The sequence below is a fragment of the Anabrus simplex genome, chromosome 1 (assembly GCF_040414725.1).
Source record: "Anabrus simplex isolate iqAnaSimp1 chromosome 1, ASM4041472v1, whole genome shotgun sequence".
NCBI lineage: Eukaryota > Metazoa > Arthropoda > Insecta > Orthoptera > Tettigoniidae > Anabrus > Anabrus simplex.
Window position 1 is genome coordinate 1,084,469,666 of NC_090265.1, and position 23,799 is coordinate 1,084,493,464.

The window sequence follows — 23,799 nt, forward strand, 5'->3', positions numbered from 1 at the left end:
ATCAAAGTTATAGTAATAAAATACAAAAGTAAATAAATGAATAAAAAATAAAATAAATATATAAATAGAAATAATAAAACTCATCCACAGGCCATACTCGAACTATAACATACGAAGCTCTGTATTTCATAGTTATGTGGATTTCAACACAACTTTAACGCGCGTGCGGGCACTCCTAGCAACATTGTAGTAGTGGCCTCTGTCTCTTTCCCTTAACAACCTCTCGCGTCGTGCTGGATTGGTTGGCCCCATGCTCCTCGCTTCTGCTGACAGCATTTAGGTTGCCCACCATCAGAGCAAGAAAGACCTATAGTCATTTACAACCTCAATTCATTTTTATATTTCTGTCTCTTACCTTTTCCTTGTTTACCAAGCTTCCTTTTTGTCTTGCACTTCCACATCTAATTCAAAATGTGTCAATGTGGCTCCACAATGAGTGTCAACATCTGTGCTCCTGATGAAGTTGGGAAGCAGAAACAAGCTTGTCAGCGGCTGAGAAGAAATGGGATTGAAGAGGGAAGAGTAATCTATGTGAAGATGGCAATGTGTGAAGAAGTATTGTCCTTATTCTTTTGTGTTTTTGTATTTGAACTTGTATTTTATTTCTTCCCATACTGACCTGTCATTGTGTTTATCCTATTGTAATGTGTTTCCGTTCATGTTCGTATCTCCTTAATTTAGGTTTATTAATTTATTAAGGAAGTGTTCAAATACATTAAATAAAAATCCATATTTGTAACATCAAGTTAGTTTATTTATATAAAAAGAACTTGCATTTTTTGAAACCTGATCATTTCGTTCTTTCATATAAACATACAAACAATACTTTCCAATTCATCTTTTTATCTTTTAAAATAGAAAATAACAGTCCATTATATTACAAAGTATTCCTGTAGTTATCCATTGTTGTCACACGAAAATAAAGATCTAAATCTTTTCTCATTTTACAGGCTTCATCTTCATGGATAAATATTGATTTCATTCTCTTTGTTTTGGCACTCGGCTAAGATACTTGATATCATAGGATGTATATCCATAAGTTAAACAACATTTTTAAACTCTCAAGATTATAACAAATGTTACACACAAGAATATATACAACAGAAGAACTACATATTACCACAACTGAGAAGAAGAGCAGGACTCTAAATACACAACTACATATAAATTATAAACTTTTACTACACACTTATATACAATTCAGATTGGGGGACAGAAACATAAAATGTGAGCAGTCCATGCCATCCACAAGAATGGCTGAGAGTTTAAAAATAATGTTGTTCAAATTGTGGAAATGGTCCTCCTTCTTCAGTCCTTCAATAGGTTATTTAAATTATTATTCACTATAGTGATACAGACATACACACTTTCACTTAGTCTTGTTTGCTGAAACTCTACACTAACACATATACACTGACTGTCCGTCACTCAGCCTTCTTCATAGAGAGTCAAAATTGGAAATATCACTCCCCTGGAAACAATAGGAAGTCATTAAATTAATACTGCAACATAGAAAAATATTACAAGTGAAAAAAAAATGATACTGTACTCATTAGCATTTAGCAGTAATAGCATCAAGAATGGAAGAGAACAAAAAGTATCAATCAAGAGGATGAAGAGTTGAAAGATCTTACAGACTGCTGGGAATTTTCTGTGATTATTAATACGAGGGCTAGTTTTTCTTTCAACCTCTGATCAGTCGCAAAATTAAAACCACGGTTAGAATCCAATGAAGCATTGTGCAGATTGTTGCAAAATGTCTCTAGTATGCCTGTTGATCGTATCACAACACGCTTGTCAGGTTTGAGTGAGCAGTGAGCACGTAAACATGCCTAGAACAATAGAGTCTCCCGTCAAGTGTGAAGTGCATGCTGTCATTTGATTTCTTCATGCTGAAGAGTGCAATGCAGTTGAAATTCATTGATGAATGAGTAATGTGTACGGTGAAACTTGCATGAGTGAAAGCAAAGTGCGGCAATGCTGCAGACACTTTGAAGCAGGACGTACAGATGTTTATGATGCAAGCAGTCAGGGAAGAAAGCGAGTGTCAACCAATGATCTTGTTCAGCGAGTGGATCAGGCAATTCGAGAAAACTGCATTGCACCCCTCAGCATGAAGAAATTGAATGACACCACGCACTTTACATTCGGCGGGAAACTCTATTGTCCTAGGCATGTTTAAGTACTAACTGCGCGCTCAGAACTGACAAGCATGACATGACGCAGTTGACAGGCATGCTAGAGGCACTGCGCAATACATCTGCACGACACTTAATTTGATTCTCACTGTGGTTTTAATTTTGCGACCGATCGAATGTTGAAAAAAAATAGCCCTCGTAATTAATGTCTTGAGCCAAGAGAGATGAAAGATAAAAGTTTAGAGAGAGAAGGTGAAGGCAATGATATACCGGCACCGAGTTAGAGAATCACTTTCTCTTGTTAGTCTCTTTACAGAGAAAATGAATGAGAGCAACACATGAGGGAAAACATAACAGAAAGTGAAGCAGTGGGAGGTTGATTATACTTGTAAATTAGAAACCCAGCACAGGCTGACATATGAGTGAAGTAAAGAATTCCCAGTTGGTAACATTGAATATCACTATCAAATCCTACTTACATTCATTAATGAAATCCTTTATAATAGAGCATCATGAAAGAACCAGTAAGAATGAAATATATACCATTACATGGACAACAAAAGAATGAGATGAGAGTGACGTTCAGGCAGCCAAGATGAAATTTCTTAGAGGTATTGAATGGGAGACAAGAAACAATAGGATTAGAAATGAAGAATTTATACAAATATTGGAGTTTCAAAAGTACACAAAAAGATATAAACAAGCAAGTAGAAATGGCCCTTGATGGTAATAGCAGAAGACTAAGTTCCAAAGAAATTATTTACACAGAAACCAGCAACAAACAGGCCACGAAGAAGGCTTTGAAAGAGGTGAATGGATACAGTGGGCAAAAATACATAGAGATGAGGAAAGATATAAAAGAAATATTGGAGGCAGAAAAGAGTGGTGCAGAGGCAGGCAACAATGGAGGTCCTTAATTCATAATCTGACCCAGGAGAAAACTGGAAATGGGAACTGAAGAAGAAACCATTACAAAAGATGTAAATTATTTGGTCAAAAAGCATTATGAAAGTTAGTATGCATTTATCATGCACAATATTGGACAGGATAATAGTGGTATCAACACTATTGTAAATCTTTACTGGAATCCATAAACATCAATCAGAGCATGAGCTTTCACAAATGCCTCTTGTAAATAATCTGTTTCCGGAGAAGACATACAACAGTTTAGACAAGTTATACTTGGGTATTCTGTGGATTATAAAGACTGCAGCTAGGTAAAAGCCATTGTCTCTCTTACAAATATGATTGAAGATTTTCAAGTACCTGTTTAAAACTCCATTTTAAGAACAAACTTTTTGTATTGATCAAACAACAGATCTGATTATTAACATTACTGTGAATGATTTACTGTTTAAATGTATTCCGGCATATGCATATTCAGATATACAATTGAATTTAGAGGAAAGAGCAAGTTTTTATTTTATTTATTCTTCCTCAAACATATGAGGCTGCCAAACTGGAAAAGAATATCATACAATAAAAATTCAGAAATCTAAGTACAATTTAGAATAAAAAATTTAAAATAATTCTAATGATGATCTAAAGAAAATAATCCGTAGTGTCAATGATATACAGAAGAAGTAAGGTACTGTAAAAAAAAACCTGTACTTTGAACAATTTAATTAAGAGGTTGGTGCATAGAGGTGATATCTCAAGATTAATATTGATGCTTTCAATATATGTATGCCCCAGCTCCCAATGGTTTCATTCGGCACACCAAAGAATTGTAAGTGGGTGACCAATAGTCTAGGAGTTGTGCTCCTTGCACCAAGTATGAGACCAAATTGTCCTCACGGTTGTACTTATTGGAGTAATAGGGAATGGTTGGTAAATATATCCTCTTCCTTTTTTTTTTTTCTTTTGTCAACTTTAGCAGGCTGTTGAGCATGTATTTCAAATCTGATTGTCATATGAAACCTTTTCTTTGCTTCTGGTTTGGAAGATGATCATATAGATTTGTCTTGTGGTAGGAGTGGATTTTTCCAAAACAAAAAAAGTATGTGTCGTTAGTTTTAAAGGAGATCCTAATACCAATTTTTCACGTCTATAACATCTTCAGTTTTTGAGATATAAATATCCACATAAAAAAGAATTCAACTCCTTTTTCGCTTATTCCCCCCCACTCCTACTTATGTGGATTTTCTGAAAACACAAAAATACATATTTCTTTTATTTTTAAAGAAAATTCCAATACCAATTTTCACATCTATAGCATTTTCAGTTTTTGAGATATAAGTATCCTCATAAAAAGAATTTAACCCATTTTTTCACCCCCCACCCCCCCACAGTGGATTTTCCAAAACCAAGTACATGTTCCTCAATTATTAAAGGAGATTCCAAATACAAATTTTCATGCCTGTAACATCTTTAGTTTTTGTGATAAGATGTGAAATAAGTAATAAAAATACATAACAAAAATTCGATTGCAGCTCGTATGCAGAAAAGAATGATCTAACCTACCCGATCTGGCTTGTAGAGGTGAGTCTGGGGCATGAGGAATGTTGAACCAACATCACGTTCTGCCATCGTATGTGCCTCCTGCAACAAAATATGACCATCATAATTAACAAAGTACCTGATTTGTAAAAATTTGATGTACTTTGTACCAGATCATCATATGCAGTAGAACATCCCTGAGCTAGATACTGATTGGTACCCCTAACAGGAGTGTCACATACCAGTCTTATGTACATCTTGTGTTCTTAAATGGAACGTGGAGAATAACTAGTACAGAAAGAAAGACAATACATTTTGAAATGTGGTGTTACCAAAGAATGATGTAGGTGAGATGATCCAATTATGAGTTGAGAATGATATGATATGAAATTTGATCAGAATATAGAGAGAGATTGATGTCACATTTTGAGACTCCCAGAACTTATTCAGTTGGGTTTTGAGGGAGGTTTAGTGGGAAGCTAGGACATGAATATGACAAACAGATTTGAGTAAATGTAGAAAGCAGATGTTATGTAGAAATTAAGATGTTTAGCATACCATAGGATGGTACGGAAAGCTGCATTGACCAGTCTATAAACTGATAACCTATGTAACTACAGCAACAACAATGCCTTGAGATATAAACTTTAATACACTACTTGATCACTTGTACCTTAGATTAAAGGAAAATAATATTAAAACTGGTTTCCTGGACTCAAAGTAGTGATGATGTTGGCAAATATACTCACATCATTGTTGAGGTTTCGTGAGGAAGGCTTGGAGCCATAATTGCTGTGTAGATGCCTAGTCGGAGGCTGAATAGTGGTCTCATCGTATGACCTGGCTTCTGAGACAGTCCTGTAATAAACATTGTGAAGTATATATCTGTTATCATTCATTTAAGTGTCCTTGGGAAAATAATATAGGACAGAATTCTGAAGTCAGAAGGTGTTCCCATAGATAGTATTATTGAAATTCAAGAAACAGGAAGGTAAAAGAAGTTATCACCAAAACCACAAAATGGAAAAGCATGCCCACATTTATGGTATTTAAATTTAATTTACATTAAAGTAGTCAATGTTCAAACCTAAGAAACATACAAAGCATAATTGTTAGTCTTTCAGGTTTTTGTGTGTGAAATAAGCAGACCAGCATTAAATCTCCATAATATTCAAAGATCTTAAAATCTCTTCCTTAGAAAAATCCCACAACTATACTCTAAATGGTGAAGTTTGAATCAAACGTCATTCTGATACATATGATGAAAAGCTACCACATTCCTCAGTAAATGGACCATCACCTGCTACTATTTACAAGGAAGTTGGTCATTAGAGCCAGCTGTCTTAAGTAGAGAAAGATTTCAATGTGAAAAGAGAATATTAGGCTATTAAACCTAATAAAATAAAAATTCTATATAGTGCCATTTTTTCATAATTACCAGTGATCAATACATTTTGTTTTGTGTGCTTCGACTTCTCAGTGTTTTGAAGTCTAGAACAGTGGATTTCATTCAAGTAGGTAATTCAGTGTTCTTAGGCATAAGATGCTAATGACGCTAATATTTATTTAGAAAGGGTAGAGTTGGACAAAGTTTCTTTGTTGATATGACTTCTATCATCCTCTTCAACATAATTTGTCTTCATCCCAATAATGATGGTCATAAATGAAATACTGTGTGGCCTCCAGAGAGACCTGGTGCAGGTCTTTTGATTTGGCGCCCGTAGGCAACCTGTGTGTTGTATGATGATGATGATGATGATGATGATGAAGATGATAATAATAATCTGGCTCCTTGACTGAATGGTCAGCATACTGGCATTCAGTTCAGAGGGGTCCAGGATCATTCCTGGCTAGTTGAGGGATTTTAACCACATGTGGTTCATTTTTTTATCTTGGGGCTGGTTGTTTGTATTCATCTTAATGCACATATTCATTTAAATACAGCCCATCACACTACAAACAATCACAGAAATACACAATAGTGAATAAATCACTGTCTGAGAAGGCATCCAACCGTAAAGCTGGTCTAAATCCATGGAAAATACGAAAATCCAAGAATTATGATATGGAGTGCCAAGATGGTTTCCTGTCTTTCAAAAAATTGGCCACCTCAGCTAGGATCGAACCTGCAAACTTGAGATCATGCATCAGATACTCTGCCTCTGATCCACTGAGGCAGTTTCTATCACAAAAATCCCAGTGTATAAAAAGGGGATCTTTAGCCTTGTATTCTACTATTTGTTTTTCCAACAATACTCCTAATGAATTTCATGTCAGCTGCTTGGATCCTACTCACTTCCTTCATCCTCATCATTCAAGTTTCATACCCTTATGTCAGAATTAGTATGTTTTGTAGATAGCTCTTGCATTTTAGTGGCAAGTTTTGGTTCTGTATTAGGTTGTAGGAGGCTAAATTTAGTAAAATTGATTCAGCTTTTTTAAAAAAATTTTTAAAGTTGCTGAATATGGCTATATTCAAGAATGCTTAAAATTTCTAGATTTGAAAGCTATTTCTTTGTCACTTACTCATTGTTTCACTTCTTACCAGTCTATGTCTAGAAATCGGGACCAATAATTAGTACCATACCGTATATCAGAATGTAATGTGCTGCAATAATAGAGTTAACTACCGGTATACCGGTACAGTATGTTTGAGATGATACAAAGTTAAGAATGAAGGAATGTAGGCTGGAAGGAAATTGTTTAGCAAAAACATAGGTATTTTGTACAATATTTTGTTATAATGATTTGTTTCAGTTAGTCCTGTATCTATTGGATTATTAAATAGAAAGTTAAAGAAGAGATTGAAGAAAAAAGATGACAGAAAGTCAAGAGGAAAGATAGGACAGTCAACGAAGAACGAGTGCTTACAATTCCTGGACTCCTGATCCTGTTGTAGGCTGGGACTCAACGTCTGTCTGCTCAGGTTCCTTTGGACTGTAAACAGGTTTGTAAATTAAATTAAGGATCACAACATTCACCATTTAATAACACTGAAAATAGCAATAAATATGATGAGTTGAGAGTAAAATTCAAAGAGATTTTGGGTAATAATAATAATAATAATAATAATAATAATAATAATAATAATAATAATAATAATAATAATAATAATAATATCATTGGTCATAAGATAAGCTTATATGAATGAAGCATGTCCATGGTAAATGTGAAAAACCAAGTCATATATAATATGAAGACGACAAGTGTAAACACAAACCTGGGATGTACTAGCTGAATATTGGTTACTCTGGTGACAAACTGTCTCTGGCATTGTCTCTGACTGAGTGGGAATACCATAGACATGAAGTGGCCATCAAATTCAATTATGTGCTCCCTCATCTAAACAGTGTAATATGTGTGGACATATGCTTCATGCTAAATTGTTGATGATTGTTTGATTGTTGTTTAAAGGGGCTTAACCATGCTAAATTCAACCTAGAGGCTGATGACCTTCATAATAATGTCCCATAAATTGATTCAACAACTGACAGCTTCTGCCTCTTCATTTACCAGAAATACAGTCATAAGCCAAGAATTGTTAGGAAAGGAAACCTATAGTCAGTGATTATTATTATTATTATTATTATTATTATTATTATTATTATTATTATTATTATTATTATTATTATTATTATTATTTCACTCGACACTTCTATATGGTGCCGAAGTCTGGGCTGAATCTCTGAAGTTTGAAAAATACCGGCAAAGGATAGCTGCAGTACAGCGGAGATCAGCTTTGCGTATTACAAGCGCATATCGCACAGTATCCGAACCTGCGGTCCTTACGATAGCAGCGGTAGCACCGATTGATTTACTTGTCTTAGAGAGACAGGAAGTCTGGCGAACTAAAGGAGAGCTCGGAAAGAAGCGCGCTAAGGAGCTAGCTTATAGGCAACGGATGGAGTGGTGGCAGCAAAGATGGGAGGAAGATCCTCGAGGAAAATGGACTAAGCGGCTGATACCACGCCTAGCTGATTGGGTTGCCCGAGCTCATGGCGAGGTTAACTTTTACATTACGCAACTATTGATGGGTCACGGATACTTCCGGAAATTTCTACAAAGGGTAGGTAGAGCGAGCGACTTGGCGTGTATTTATTGCAATGATATAGACGATGCATTTCACACAATTTTTTCATATGCTGTCATTGGTCAGCTCAGAGAAGATGTTTATATACTGAGCAAGGAGAGTTGACGCCAGAAACTATTGTGCTGGCGATGCTACGAAACCAAGAATCTTGGGATCAGATAGCAGTATATGTAGAAGGCATCCTGCGTCAGAAAAAGATAAATATGAATGCTGATGAACGGCAGTAAGGAGAAATAAGGAAGAAGAAACCTAAGAAATTAGCACGACACTGCCCTGAAGTAATGCGAGAGCGGTTCCAGGGCGGAGATATACGTCGTGGGAAAAGGTTGTGTGGGTTTTAGTGAGTAGGAATCTCACACGCTTGTGGAGTGCAGACCCTCACAAGTGTCTAATGAAAGATTTCCCACACTTCCCTCATAAAAAAAAAAATTATTATTATTATTATTATTATTATTATTATTATTATTATTATTATTATTATTATTATTATTATTATTATTATTATTATTATTATTATTATTATTATTATTATTATTATTATTATTATTATTATTATTATTATTATTATTATTATTATTATTATTATTATTATTATTATTATTATTACTGCAGTAGTACACCTCTCCCTGAGTTTGAACTCCTGCTTTATCTACTGACAACAGTGTAAGAAAACCCAAAGGTTTAACCAGTAGCGACTGGAGAAATGCCATAAAATTGACAGCAAATGTAGCTCCGATTCGTGCATTACCTGGCAGGTCCCAAGACAATAACCACTGTCGGTATTGCCAAGGTGAGATTGAAACAGTTGGTCACGTCTTGGGTTCCTGTCCATTTAATGACACCCTACGGAATTCACGACATCATCGTATACAATCTATGATTGCTGAAGCCCTGAGAGAAAAGCATTATACAGTCTATGAGGAGGTACATGAATTGTCTCAGACAGGGTCAAGCCGGCGGACTGACATGATAGCTACACCACCGGGGTCAAGTAAAGGGTTCATAATAGACCCCACAATTAGAACCGAAGCATCATCCACTCAACCACTTGATGTACACAAGGAGAAATGTGATATATATGAACCTACAATTCCATACTATGCTGAGAAATATCATCTGGACTCCATAGATGTTTTAGGATTGATGATAGGAGCACGAAGCACCATTACTCACACATTTCACAACTTTTGTAAGAAATTTAATTTACATAACTTTATTAAGGACATTGGGTTAGCAGCTCTGAAAGGATCGTTAGCAATAGTTAAAAATCATCTATACTCTTAGGTACGTCTTTGTCCTATGAGGAATTCCTCATGGATTTCAAAATTATTGACTGATACATATTTTTTAATTATTAAGTAGGCTTTAATATAGTATACCTATCATTTATGGACATATTTTAAATGACCCTTGGAATTATTAATCAAATTTTCATGTAAGCTTTTTTTTTTGGTAGCCTTCAAATGGGGGTAGCCCGAAATGCATTTCTCTCTCTTTCTCTCTCTAACAAAGACTGCTTGAACTTTTCTATACCAACTAAGTTTTATGTATCTTCACTAGAAAATCGGCCAACTATGAGTTGAGACACCTCTACATGTGAGGAGCAATACATGGTTTTCACTATTTTATCTGTAATAGGAAAGGCCATCATCAAGTGCCCAGTGAATGCATGTGTGAAATCTGCAGACTATACTGCTCATTATACCACCTGTACAAGGGCACACTAAGAACCCAGCCAATCTCCCATTATGCTAAAGATGATAACTGGCAATGACAGTCAGATTTTTTTTCTCAATGTCTGTATATACTATGTTTAATACATCTATTATGTATCTTCACTAAATGTCACCACTGTTGATTCTAAGTGATACATAGAGTACTGTACTGTAATTAACTTGCTTGGGAAATGCTCATGTTTTGAGATTTGATAACCTGAACTCCTTGCCACTACTGCCTAATACATAATGATCAACCAATCAGCTCTCTGCCTTATGATGTCATGTTCCACCAATCAAATGTCTAATTAGATCAGTTTCTAAATCTGCATGCAGCCTGTCCATATATATGGCTGTGAGTTTGAACATTAAGTGTCAATTCTGATAGGGACTTTGAGAGTGCTACATTAAGTGAGGTCTCCCTCTGGAAGCTGGGGATCGCTACAATATAGTGATGGCAGTATAAGGTAGGAAGAACTATCACCTAACAATGTGAACTTTATCTATGTGTGGCAAAGGGAAGATTCCGGTGTTCTCCTTTAGTATGCAACTGTTGGGTCAAGCTGCATTTGCCTTAAATTTTATTGTAGGGTTTTCTTCTTTCCTGTTAGGACTTAACATGTAGGTTTTCTAGGTAGTTAACGGACATTATGTAAAACCCGTCTCGGGGAATATGTAAAATGTAAGTATGTACGAGTGTGTAACCTTGTTTCATTTATTCACTTTGTTTTCTGGTGACTTTCATAATTGTAAAGTTTTCTACCTTGTTTTCCAGACTTAAACTTTTCCTATCTTAGTTGCCAAGTAGCATAGCTTATCCTATGTGTCACTGGGCCTTATGCCCTGTTAGGTTTTATAACAAATCTTGTACTGAGAATGCTTGAGTAGGTTCAGCCTCCCTTTCAATTTGTTCTCGGCCTTTCCATTAAACTTTCTTTTCCATTTCTTGGCCCATGTAGTATGAGCTTCAGCTCCTGTGTTCTGGATCTTTCGATCCGTATTTGATGTGGCTACCCTATGAAATAAGGGTAGCGAGTGTAAAATCTTTAAGGTTTTAACTGCAGAAAATGGTGTGCTCCTTAATGTAACAGGAGGTGTTCTGATGTGAATTCATGAATCTAATGTTAATTCATGGCCCATTAGACCATGGTAAACTGTAGATTATAAATTACTGTGTAGGGTTCCAGGCCCATCTGATATGTAATTTTGAATTTGAATTTGAAGGTTCTATTCTTCTCTTGGTGACTTTGTTCTGGAAGCCCCTGCTTCTTCTCTTTTGAACAAAGTAAAGTTCCATATTCCATCTGCTGAGGGACTGAGGGACTTCATTTATAAAGGCTAATATCATTAATGCCAAAGATTTGTATGTTTATAAGACTTATTGGTCTGGTTTTGACTATAAGTCTCGTATGAAAATGGGAGTCCTTTTTCCCTGGTTGTGAATTAGCTAAACTTCTAAACTCATTTATTTTATTCTTGTTATTAAATTGCTATTATTGTTATTTGTTTTTGGAAAAGATTATCATTAATAAAGTAAAGAAAAGAAACAATATTTTTTTTTTTTTGCAATTATATTTTTCAAAATTTAATCTTTGGTTCATGCTTTGTCCAGTCATTTATCTCCTGTCTCTAATCCACTAGTCCACTAAAATTATTATTATTATTATTATTATTATTATTATTATTATTATTATTATTATTATTATTATTATTATTATTATTATTTAGTTCCATTTGGGCCTGCTATGGACTATATGGTTCTTATCTCTAGCAGCTTTCTTCTTAGACCTTGACTTGACTTAATTCCTGTTGTTCCTTGTGGAACATAGGGCATCAACAAAGCATCTCCATCTGATCCTGTTGTCAGCCAACCTCTTCACCTCTCTCCAGGTCTTGCCTTCTTCCATTGCCTCCATGTGTACAGATCTTCGCCACGTTTGTTTGGGCCTTCCTCTCCTCCTTTTACCCTGCGGGTTCCAATCCAGTGCCTCTCTCTCGATGGCTTCATTCCCTTTCCTCAACGTATGCCCTATCCATTTCCATTTCCGCCGCTTCTTCTTAGACCAGTACTCCTTTATTCTTGCACTGTAAACGTCTTTCTGCTTCTGAGTCTATTATTATTATTATTATTATTATTATTATTATTATTATTATTATTATTATTATTAGGTCTGTTTTATACCCTTCTTCAAATAAAAGTTAATAACAATAAATAAATATTCTAACCTGTTCAGAATATGAGTAAGTACTTGGTGGTCTATGCAGTGTTACATAAAAAAATTGATATTGTCAGTTCAGTATTAAGTAAGCAAAATTGATTCTATATTCAAACATAACAGTAACAGATTTGGAATACAAAGTGAATGATTTAAGGACGAGCAATTTCCATACAACTGGAACAGTTTTTACACGCACCTATCAGCAGTCCTCAGTGTGGTGAAGTTGGACCCATGACTTGCTAGTGTGTCCAACACTACACCTGTGAGTTCTTGATCAGAGTCTGCAGAGCCCTTCTTGCCTACAGTTGCCGATACTTCAAATCCAGCCGACACTAGTGCTCCTGGAGGCAGCCCCAAGTTCTCTGGGGGTTCTGTGAATTAGAAAGTAGACTTGTTAGAGAGAGATAATAAAATAGGGGAAGAAGGAAACCACTTGAGAAAATCTGTCTAATAATGCTAGGCACAAAATTAAATATTGTTGCAGAACAGGGTACTCTGTGGTTAAATGAAATATAACTCATATAGTTTAAACTAACCAGAGAGTAATAAGAATGTTAGAAAAGTTCGTAATATAAAGATTGCTGAAACATAGGTAAAATGCAGGCTATCTAGCTGAGAATTAAGAAATGTACTGCAAATAAAGAAGTTCCACTTTCATCTAAGATATGCATCCATTCACTTACTGTAGATGCCATGTACTAAGGTAGTAAGATGATCTTTCTTTTTATCTATTGTGTATGATCCATGTTACAATTAATATAATTTTTCAATTTATTCTTATTTAGGTCAAGTTTTCTACTGTTCTACAATTACTTTTCCAAAATATATGTTTAAGCCTATTCTTCTGTTTGTACCGTATATGACCATTATGTTCTGGGGATTGGTTTTGTATACATGGATTGTTTTGATTCAGTACTTTGTGTTGACAAAGGAAATATTTATAAGAAGCAATTTCATCTCCTTTCTGTCCAGCTCCTTGGCTGAATGGTCAGCATAGTGTTCTTCAGTTCAGAGAGCCCTGGGTTCGATTCCCAGATGAGTTGTAGGTTTTAACCTTAAATGGTTAACTCCCTTGGCTCGGGGTCTGGGTATTTGTACTGTCTGCAACATCCTTGCAATCATACACCTCACACAACACTATGCTCTACCACAATAACACACAGTTTCCTATTCATTACAAATGCCACCCACCCTCATCGGAGGGTCTGCCTTACGAAGGCATGTTACAAAATCTATTATATCTCGTTACTAACAACTGTCAGGTTAATCATGGAGATACTTTAAAAGTAGGCCTAAGGCATGAAGTCAGCCAAGAGTCCTTGGTTCTTTATTTTTCATAAAGAAAATTTACAATAATTATTATCTCTAATAAAAGGAAAAATACAGTGATTTTCTTTAGAAGAGATCTTAGATTTATGTTATAAATAGCTGATGTACCCAAGCTTTGCTACAGAATTCTACACTGTATACATAATTCTAGGTTAAGTAGAGTACCGTATGCGTTATGAGTAAGATTGTATTAAATTGCATAGCTCTTAATGTTACCCCAGAAACGCGACAGGGAAGTCACCATACGTCTTTTCTCATGTGAAGAATGGATTAGGGAATTTTCAATGTAATGGCAGGTAGGCCCTCTTGTCTACCATGTCACAATCAAGTTGGAGAATTTTCTCTATGATGGTAGGCCCACTTGTCTACTGCTTATCAGAATCAAGTTGGGCAGTTTTCATTATAATGGTGGACACTCACTCTCCACCTGCCTTTTTTTTTAAATTATCAGAAAGACTATCTTTGTGGTTTTCCCAACTGAAATCAACAAAGGTCATTACAATGACATCAGTAGGAATTATTATTACAAGATATTAGAATCATTCCGTACTGATGGTTTTCACTTTACAAAGGTGAAAAATTAGAGTATCCTCTTAATTCAATAGATTATATATTCCGTCATTAGACGGAGTAAACAAATTCAAACATGTTTTGGCTCGTTTGAGCCATCTTCAGTGAAAAATTAGGGGGGTTGAAATAATTTACATAATATAAGTTGAAAAATGCTAAAAAACCTAATGAAGGAGCAAATGAAAAAACAAACAAAAGAGAGCCTAGACGGAAACAAAATTAGCACAAATATACAATATTTACATCAATATGCAGAGCAAAAAACAACTTACTGCGACAAAATTCAGTGAAACAGGTGTTAATTTAAAATAATAATTGAAACTAAAAATGTTTTAACCTTGGGTCGCGATTAAAAACAATGCTATCAAAACATATAATGTCCAATAACGGATCATTTATATTGGTATTATAAATTTACTCATTTGGGACAAATATTTCAGGTTCCCTATGGGAATCAACATCTATATCATAGTACTATGCTGCCGATCTAACAGTCCAAAGTTACCGAGCTGGAATGACCAGGCGCCGCAGATAGCCACGATCACTCCTCTGCCATTATTCCTGTAAGTGTTCACACTGCTCATTCCAATCAGTGCCTCAGAGTAGGGATTGAATAGCTGGAATACTATGACGAACCAGTGTGTTACGTACCAGTAATATTAGAAAATTTATGAACCAGAAGAATGGCATGCCGGCCCCTTGGTGTAGGGGTAGCATGCCTGTCTCTTACCGGAAGGCTCCGAATTCAATTCCCAGCCAGGTCAGGGATTTTTACCTGCATCTCAGGGCTGGTTCGAGGTCCACTCAGCCTACGTGATTAAAATTGAGGAGCTATTTGACTGTGAGATAGCGGCCCCGGTCTAGAAAGCCAAGAATAATGGCCGAGAGGATCTGTCGTACTGACCACAGGACACCTCGTAATCTGTAAGCCTTTGGGCTGAGCAGCAGTTGCTTGGTAGGCCATGGCCTTCGGGGCTGTTGCATCCTGGGGTTTTTGTTTGGTTTCGAACAATGGCATGCTAAAGAAGAGAGAGATCTAACTCTCCAGCTACTTCCCACCAATATTCAAGCAGGCTGTTATACTCCGTACACAGCAGTAATCCCATCTATTGGAGATGAGTGGTGACTGAAGACATAAAGCATATCACAACTAACAATGGTCAATGAAATGTTATTGTTGATCAGTTTCATGAGCTTTCTATATTGTAGGCCTTCACATTTAGTTTTCTTCCAACTCTGTGATATTAGGGCATCGTATGTAAAGTGAGTCCTCCTTCCTTTCATGACTCCCTCTTGTCTTATTCTTCAAGCGATCATTCCTTTACAGATTTTACTCATTTTTATATTCATCTTCACAATCTTCAAGACTAACAAACAACTGATTAGCAGACTTCAGACTTCAAACATTTGTGAACAGAAGTTTGAGGAATATCCTGAGGATAAGGTGGCCACAAGTAATCTTCAATGAAGAGCTATGGAGAAGAACCCATCAAATACCCATTGATATTGAGATGCACCGTAGGAAATGGAAGTGGATCGGGCATACATTACGGTGAGATAAAGACAACATAGCAAGACAAGCCCTGGAATGGAACCCACAAGGTAGCAGGAGAAGAGGCAGACCAAGGAGCACACGGAGGAGGAGTGTAAAAGCAGAGGGGATGGAGAAAGGAGGGAAGACCTGGATCGAGATCAGGACGATGGTGCAGAACAGAGTTGGGGGGCAGAAGTTCATTGATGCCCTATGTTTCACTTAGGAGATACAGGAAATAAGTCAAGTAAGTCAAAGTCACAATCTTCCTTGTCGATATGGACCGATGACAATGTGTTTTTACGAAATCCATCGCCAATAACACGATTAAACAATATTTCTATGTCAGCAATGTTTGGTGTAGATACGAACTAAGCAACAAAAGTCTAAATTTATCTGAATTCACAAATTCTTCTTAAAACAATAATCAGCATTCAGAACCAATTGTGTCATAGCTGGTACGGTAAAACTGAATAAGACATAAATGATTGGAAATTGTATTCCCTGTAACTATTATGTACTACTTTTCAATAGGACCAATAACATAGGTAATTAAAAATTACATTTAAGGCACCTTCCCCTAAACTACCTTTTCAACCAGGGTGAAGAAAATTATTTACAGCCTAGATTTTAGTTCCTTATTCCCTGAGTTTACGTACTGATTTTCATTAAAAATCTGTTCACCCATTTTCTCTTGGCTCAGCAGTGATATGGACTTTGCAACAAAGATTGAAATTCATGAATATCTCTGTTATCATAGCGGTATGGTAAAAAATGTATAAGACATAAATGATAAAAAATTTAATTTTATATAACTTTAGTTATGTAGTACTTATCGTTAGAACACTAATAACATAAATATTAGATAACTGAATTTGAGGCCTTTCCCTAAACTACCATTTCATTCAGCGTGAATAAAATTATTTATGGCCTAGATTGTAGCTACTTATTGATGGTTATGAATTTCATGTTTTTGGTCCGTATTGAACTGAGAATAATATACAAGTAATAATAATAATAACGTAAATGTTTCCACCTTTTCAATACAATATATTCACAAAATTACAAAATTATACGGTACTAGTTTCGACCCATGTAGGGGTCATCATCAGCCGTATTGGAGCAAAGATCATTTGTGGTGAAATCCTAAGACAATATTATTTTAAAGAATAACAAGTGAAATGAGATGTTATGGTAATAGTTAATAATACAAGGAATATACATACTAAGAGGTTTTTAACAAAGAATAAAGTATAAATGGGGTGTTGTAAAAATTATAATCATGGAAATCAGTAAGTTCTTGTATCGATCTATTTATCACTTTCCTCAGAAACAATAATGCAGCCAACCTAAACTCAATCCTAAATTTAATCAAAGGTACTTTTCCAAGACAATTACACTTTCTCCCGCACCCTTCAGCCCCACCTTAAGCCCTCTTCCTAAGCCATATTTCATTTCAATACAAGAACTTACTGATTTCCATGATTATAATTTTTACAACACCCCATTTATACTTTATTCTTTGTTAAAAACCTCTTAGTATGTATATTCCTTGTATTATTAACTATTACCATAACATCTCATTTCACTTGTTATTCTTTAAAATAATATTGTCTTAGGATTTCACCACAAATGATCTTTGCTCCAATACGGCTGATGATGACCCCTAGATGGGTCGAAACTAGTACCGTATAATTTTGTAATTTTGTGAATATATTGTATTGAAAAGGTGGAAACATTTACGTTATTATTATTATTACTTGTATATTATTGTAGCTACTTATTCTCATACTTTACATACCGATTTTCATTCAATTCTCTTCAGCCATTTTCTCGTGATGCATGTACAGACAGACAAATTACAGAAAATTGAATGAAAATCCACAGCCTGTTTCCAGTCATTCGACCGGGTCAGGAATGGAATGAATGAAGCCCCCATCTATCGGCAAGGATAGGAAATGTACTGGCTGCCGAAGCCTGTCGCACTCCTCTGGGGCAATGATAAGTGACTGACAGATGAAATTAAATGTTAATGGAGAGTGTTGCTGGAATGAAAGATGACAGGGAAAACTGGAGTGCCTGGAGAAAAACCTGTCCCGCCTCTGCTTTGTTCAGCACATATCTCACATGGAGTGACCGGGATTTGAACCACGGTATCCAGCGGTGAGAGGCCAACGCGCTGACGCCTCAGCTACGGAGGCTTCTTTACGGAAAATTAAAAAGGGTATTTCCTTGTTACTCTGGACACAACCGATACAGAAATACCATTCTTTTAAAATTTTTAGCAATATACAGACAAAACTCTTATTTTATATACATAGATATTTTAAGATTTATCTAACTTTAAACAAAAATGGAGAACTGAAGAAACTGAAACTAAAGAAAGAAACTACTGCATAAGAGCACTACAGAAAATATTTTATTAAATTTAGCAAAGAGTCACAAAGATTAAAGTATATTTTAATGGCAGAAGCTAGTTAACAATAAATATTGAGAAACACTGCTACCTTCAGGAGGTCGTTTTGGAGCTGACGATTTTCTTGGTGCTGCTGGATCACTGGGCTGGTTTTTAGATCCATTCTGCTTTTTTCGAGAGGAAGCAGCAGTCTTTGCATCGTGTAGCACCTAAAATGAATATGATTTTGTTAACTCTTTTAAGTGCTATGTATTTCCAGATGCATGAATACCTCTGTGCCGATTGATTTTCACACAACTTAGTCTCATTCTACATCAAGGCCCTAAGTAAATGTAACATGTTCTGTCCCTTTCTGTTGTTCCATATAATACATTAGGTCACTATTCATGCACATACACATGTGTAAATATAAAGTAAAAGGTTCTATAGACAATCATAAGATAGCAGGTAAGTCTATTTTCAAATGACAGTGCCCAAAAGAGCTGAAATATGTGTGCATAGCGACGAACTATTTCATCAATAGCATCACTGCATGGTAGCACTCGTGATGAACCATTTTGTCAATAGCACTTCAAGCAGCTGGAATCTGGAACTAAAAATGTGCACACAAAGAGAGGAACCATTTTGTCATTAGCATTACCATATGGTACCACTCATGACAAAGAGTTTCATCAATAGTACTGCAAATAGCTGGTATGTGAAACTAAGAAGTTGCATGCTTAGTGACGAACTATGTCATCAAGAGCACTCTTAAGGCTAATTTAGGTTTCTACTGAACACCTATCTTTTATAAAGATTTGCAACTGTTGCTTAAAAGCTGATTCATGAAAAGTGTAATTTTTAACTTCATTGAGTGAAACATCTAAAATATTATCTGTAGGTATATGGGCCTACATATTTCTGATGGCTTGTGATGGAAAAGCTGTGCATAGTTTCTGAAGTCTGGAGTTGAATCACTGGCATCACATTGCATTCTAGCTGGTACTGATAGTGTTACTGATGGTGTTAACAGAGGGAGTGGTGACTATATAAGACCAAGTTATCATGTATTGTGTTGTTTTATACAAAATCAATTATTTCATTTACTGCATTTGTCCCTAATTCATCTGATGACCTTGCTGTTTATTTTGCATGCACATCCAATGGAACAAGAAACATCTTAACTGGAGCTTGGAAGGCTAGCGCAGTGACGAACAAAAGTACCAATTACTACAGACCAATGGTAAAGCATTCTTAAATTCAGCATTATTAGAGAAGTCTTGCTCATGAACAAATGGGATTTTCTTCTGAAGACGTGGAGCAGCAAAACATAAAGAATTTCACCTTGTTTTCTGACATGGCAAAAGCCCAAAAGCTTATTATCATGTCTACTATCAAAATGAAACCTTTCTTTTGACTATAACTGTTCAATTGCATACCAATTATTTTAGTCAGCCTCTTTTTCAGAAATTTGTTCCTTTAGTTTTTCTCTCTCACCTTTGGTCTTGATAATACTGTAATACAAAAGTGACTGAGGTGAGCAATATTGTATGCAGCCAGTCCTTGTTATGAATGGTGCAAAAGTGTTGCTCATAGGGTCGAGTGGTGCATGCATTTCAGTGGACTTGCTCACTGATATGTAACAGCGCTTTCTGGCTCAGTGAGGAAAGTAACAGAAAACTACCTTTCCCCTCTTTTTCTTAGCTTGCCTCCTCAGTTAGAGTTAGGCTACCCATGACAGCTGATAATGTACCTGTTGAGGATCCAATCAGCCTTTGGACTGAGGACTTCACATACATACATACATACATACATACATACATACATACATACATACATACATACATACATACATACATACATACATACATACATACATACACACATACATACATACATACATACATACATACATACATACATACATACATACATACATACATACATACATACATACATACATACATACATACATACATACATACATACATACAGTATATATTCAACATATATTCTGTAATGAAAGATCTGCTTTACTCAATATTTTGATGAATCTAACCTGTCTCCTTTTGTTAGTGTAAATGTACTACTACTACTACTACTACTAATAATAATAATCCTAGGTGGGGTAGGAAAGATGTGCTCAGTTTACCCAGAAGAACATGGGTTCAGTTCACTGTCACAAAATAGGAAAAATTAAGGAACAAGATTTATACTACTGAAACAGCACTTGGCGTTAAGGTTCACTCAGCCTACACTAAAACCAAGTAGTAGTACCTGGCTAATTCCTTGAGGCAACAGCAGCTGGGTGTAGAGCTAATAATAATAATAATAATAATAATAATAATAATAATAATAATAATAATAATAATAATAATAATAATAATAATAATAATAATAATAATAATAATAATAATAATAATAATAATAATAATAATAATAATAATAATAATAATAATAATAATAATAATAATAATAATAATAATAATAATAATAATAATAATAATGATAATAATGATAATAATAATAATAATAATAATAATAATAATAATAATAATAATAATAATAATAATAATAATAATAATAATAATAATAATAATAATAATAATAATAATAATAATAATAATAATAATAATAATAATAATAATAATAATAATAATAATTTGTTATTTTCTAACAGAGATGCATAACTTTACTGGACTTTCCCTAAGGCTAGGTTTCATTTTGTTGGGTGGCTGCAGAGTGTGCCAATATGCTAATAATTATGACTGAGAGTGTCAAGGGGTTTGTCCTTGCTTAGAAAAGGCTACCTCAGTTAGGATTGAATCAAGAAGCTTGGGATCATAAATTGGACACTCAGTCTCTAATGTACACCTGGACAGCAGAGAAGAAGAAGAAGAAAAAAAAAGAAGTTTCTCAGTTAATTCACAAGAAAACAAACCAATTTCTTGGCAAATTATTCCTCAATATAATCAACCACTCTTAAAAGAGATCACTACTGTAAGCTTTCCTTGAGAATTTGCTTTGTATGCCATTAGTAATAGGAATTTCTCTCTAGTTTACACTAAATGCTACTAGAGCAAATTTAAATATATTGCTTGTGAATAACAATTTTTGAACATCGTTCAACTCCATATGAAATATCTGGTATTAGATATGTTTTGAGATGTTATTTGTAGAGGTAATATGAATGACTCACCTGTTGCTTCTTCCCTGGCTCCAACATGGCCAACAGTTTCTGCTCCTGTGCAATGGCACGTTTCTCCTCTGCTCCAAATGTGGACATTGTGAGGAGAGGAGATGTGGGTGGTACAGGTCGATACTTGGCCCGGGGTATCATCACAGTGAGGGAGCGATCTCGTTGCTCTGAAAAGCTCTGCTGTTGCTTCAGTTTTGTGGAGAATGTGCTGGCCGGCTGAACAGATAATTTCATAAACTAAGCAACTATTCAATATAGGTGTATAACATTGATAACTAGAGGAAAATGTACGTCACAAGGATTTAATTGATGTAATTAACAAATATGCATAATAATAACAACCAGAGGAATATTGTGAAATGAAGAAAGCAGGCTAACAGGGAAGACTCTTCAAATATGATTCTGAAGGACATGAGGAAGTGTTATAATTTACATTTAAGCAATAATTAATAAATAGGTTTTAATTTGCCTGTATACTATCATCATACTGAAAATCTACACATTGTAATTATAATACCAGTAGTTCTGTTGTTCTAACAACTTCAACCAAGTGTATGTGAAACCAAATCAGCTCTCTGGTTTTCTTGTATAGGGAAAGAATCTTTCTAACACTAATTGTGCTAAAATGGCCACAAAAAATAGTGGTAGGCTTATAATCTGTTATTTGTTATGGTGTGTTTTTAATGAATTGTTTCTAAATCAAAATATTCCTACTATCCTGAAGTTATTCCATTAAGATAGTTGAGATGGTCCTCCTACCTATCGATTATGTATAAATATGCTATTTCATTTCAGTTTAGCTTCCCAGAAGTTAAAAAAATTTACTCTCCTTTTTATGACAATTAAGAAGAATTGTGTTTCACAATCTTCCCTACTCAATATTTCTGTTATCGTTTTGCAAAGGTAAATTTGGAACATTATTTGAATAGAGAATAGAGAAGAGCTGACTAAGATGGTTTGGACACATAAAGCGAATGAGCGACGAAAGAATGCCAAAAAAGGTGATGGAAATGCAAATCCAAGGAAGGAGAGGGCGTGGACGACCACGATTGAGATGGAAGGATACCATCCAACGCAACATTACAGAAAGAAACCTGGACTGGGACACAGTGTTGGAGGAGGAGTGGTGGAAAGACCGAAGAAAGTGGAGAGGAACCATATTTGCCCCTACCCGGCTACAGCTGGATAAAGGGAAATGATGATGATGATGATGATGATTTGAATTATACCTGAATAATACTGAATTGTCTTTGATCCTCAGGAGCTTACTATTCTTGATCATTGTTTTATTAATTATAATGGAAGAATGGTTGTGTTTATTATGACAAGAACTGTAGAATGAGCTTTATTCAAATTTGTATATGAGGTGAACATATTTTGACCATTTAAATGTCACTGGAACTTGCCTGCTGAGTAGGAGTCATGTATGCTATAGGTGGTGGAATGTTGTCCCCACTACCCTCACTGCTTGTATCGAGAATCATGGCACGTTTATCCAAGGTTCCATGAGGTGGTCCACGGTATCTCAAAAACCCTGGTGCTCGAGGCTGTTGGTTGTGTCGGCTTCGTTTGAGGCAAGTGAGGAGAATGCACACCAATAGCAAGGCGAGTAGAATGGCTCCAATTGTCACCAGAGCAATCAGCAACACTGTAACAAACAATAACATTATTATAAAAAATAAGGTTCCTAGAAGGAAACCATAACCTAATTTCATTGATTCCAAATGTTTTACTAAAATTGTTAGTTAACTGGTCAGTAATTTAAGAACACTCATGGAAGAAAGTCATCAAGGAAGTTTAGAAAACAGAAATGTGATCAATTTTTTTAAAGCATATCCTAAATTGTTCTATTTTATAATTCATGATGACAATTAAAATAATAAAAAATTGTATTTTTAAAGGAGTTAGAAACATTCAGGGCTCTTCAGGAGCTATAGCAACTGGTGAGTTCTGTCTTCAATGCTATATAATCTTTTAAATGTGAAAGAGGGTACTGAAGTCCATTCTTCTATAGGAAACTGATCACCACTGCAATGCTTTAAGATGAGTAAAGGAATTATGGTCATATGTTTTCTAGGCCTATCATCTAACAAAAAACTGAGTTTACTGCTGACAAGGGAACTATCCATATGGTCGTATTGAAATCTACAATGAAATTTCACAGAGAGGATGAG

General features: G+C 35.3%; 1 protein-coding gene across 1 annotated transcript in view; it reads right to left on the minus strand.

Annotated features, from left to right (window-relative positions):
• Window positions 1-740: 740 nt before the first annotated feature.
• The window catches only part of LOC136858083 (mucin-17), a 103,029-nt gene continuing 79,970 nt past the window's right edge, over window positions 741-23,799 (minus strand). Inside the window, exons 11-18 of the mRNA XM_068225292.1 lie at window positions 23,032-23,273; window positions 21,626-21,841; window positions 18,533-18,656; window positions 12,798-12,972; window positions 7,449-7,514; window positions 5,327-5,435; window positions 4,602-4,679; window positions 741-1,471 (exon numbers count right to left, since the gene is read on the minus strand). Coding sequence (XP_068081393.1) covers window positions 1,439-1,471; window positions 4,602-4,679; window positions 5,327-5,435; window positions 7,449-7,514; window positions 12,798-12,972; window positions 18,533-18,656; window positions 21,626-21,841; window positions 23,032-23,273 — 1,043 coding nt within the window. The 3' untranslated portion in view covers window positions 741-1,438. The remainder of the gene's footprint in view (window positions 1,472-4,601; window positions 4,680-5,326; window positions 5,436-7,448; window positions 7,515-12,797; window positions 12,973-18,532; window positions 18,657-21,625; window positions 21,842-23,031; window positions 23,274-23,799) is intronic.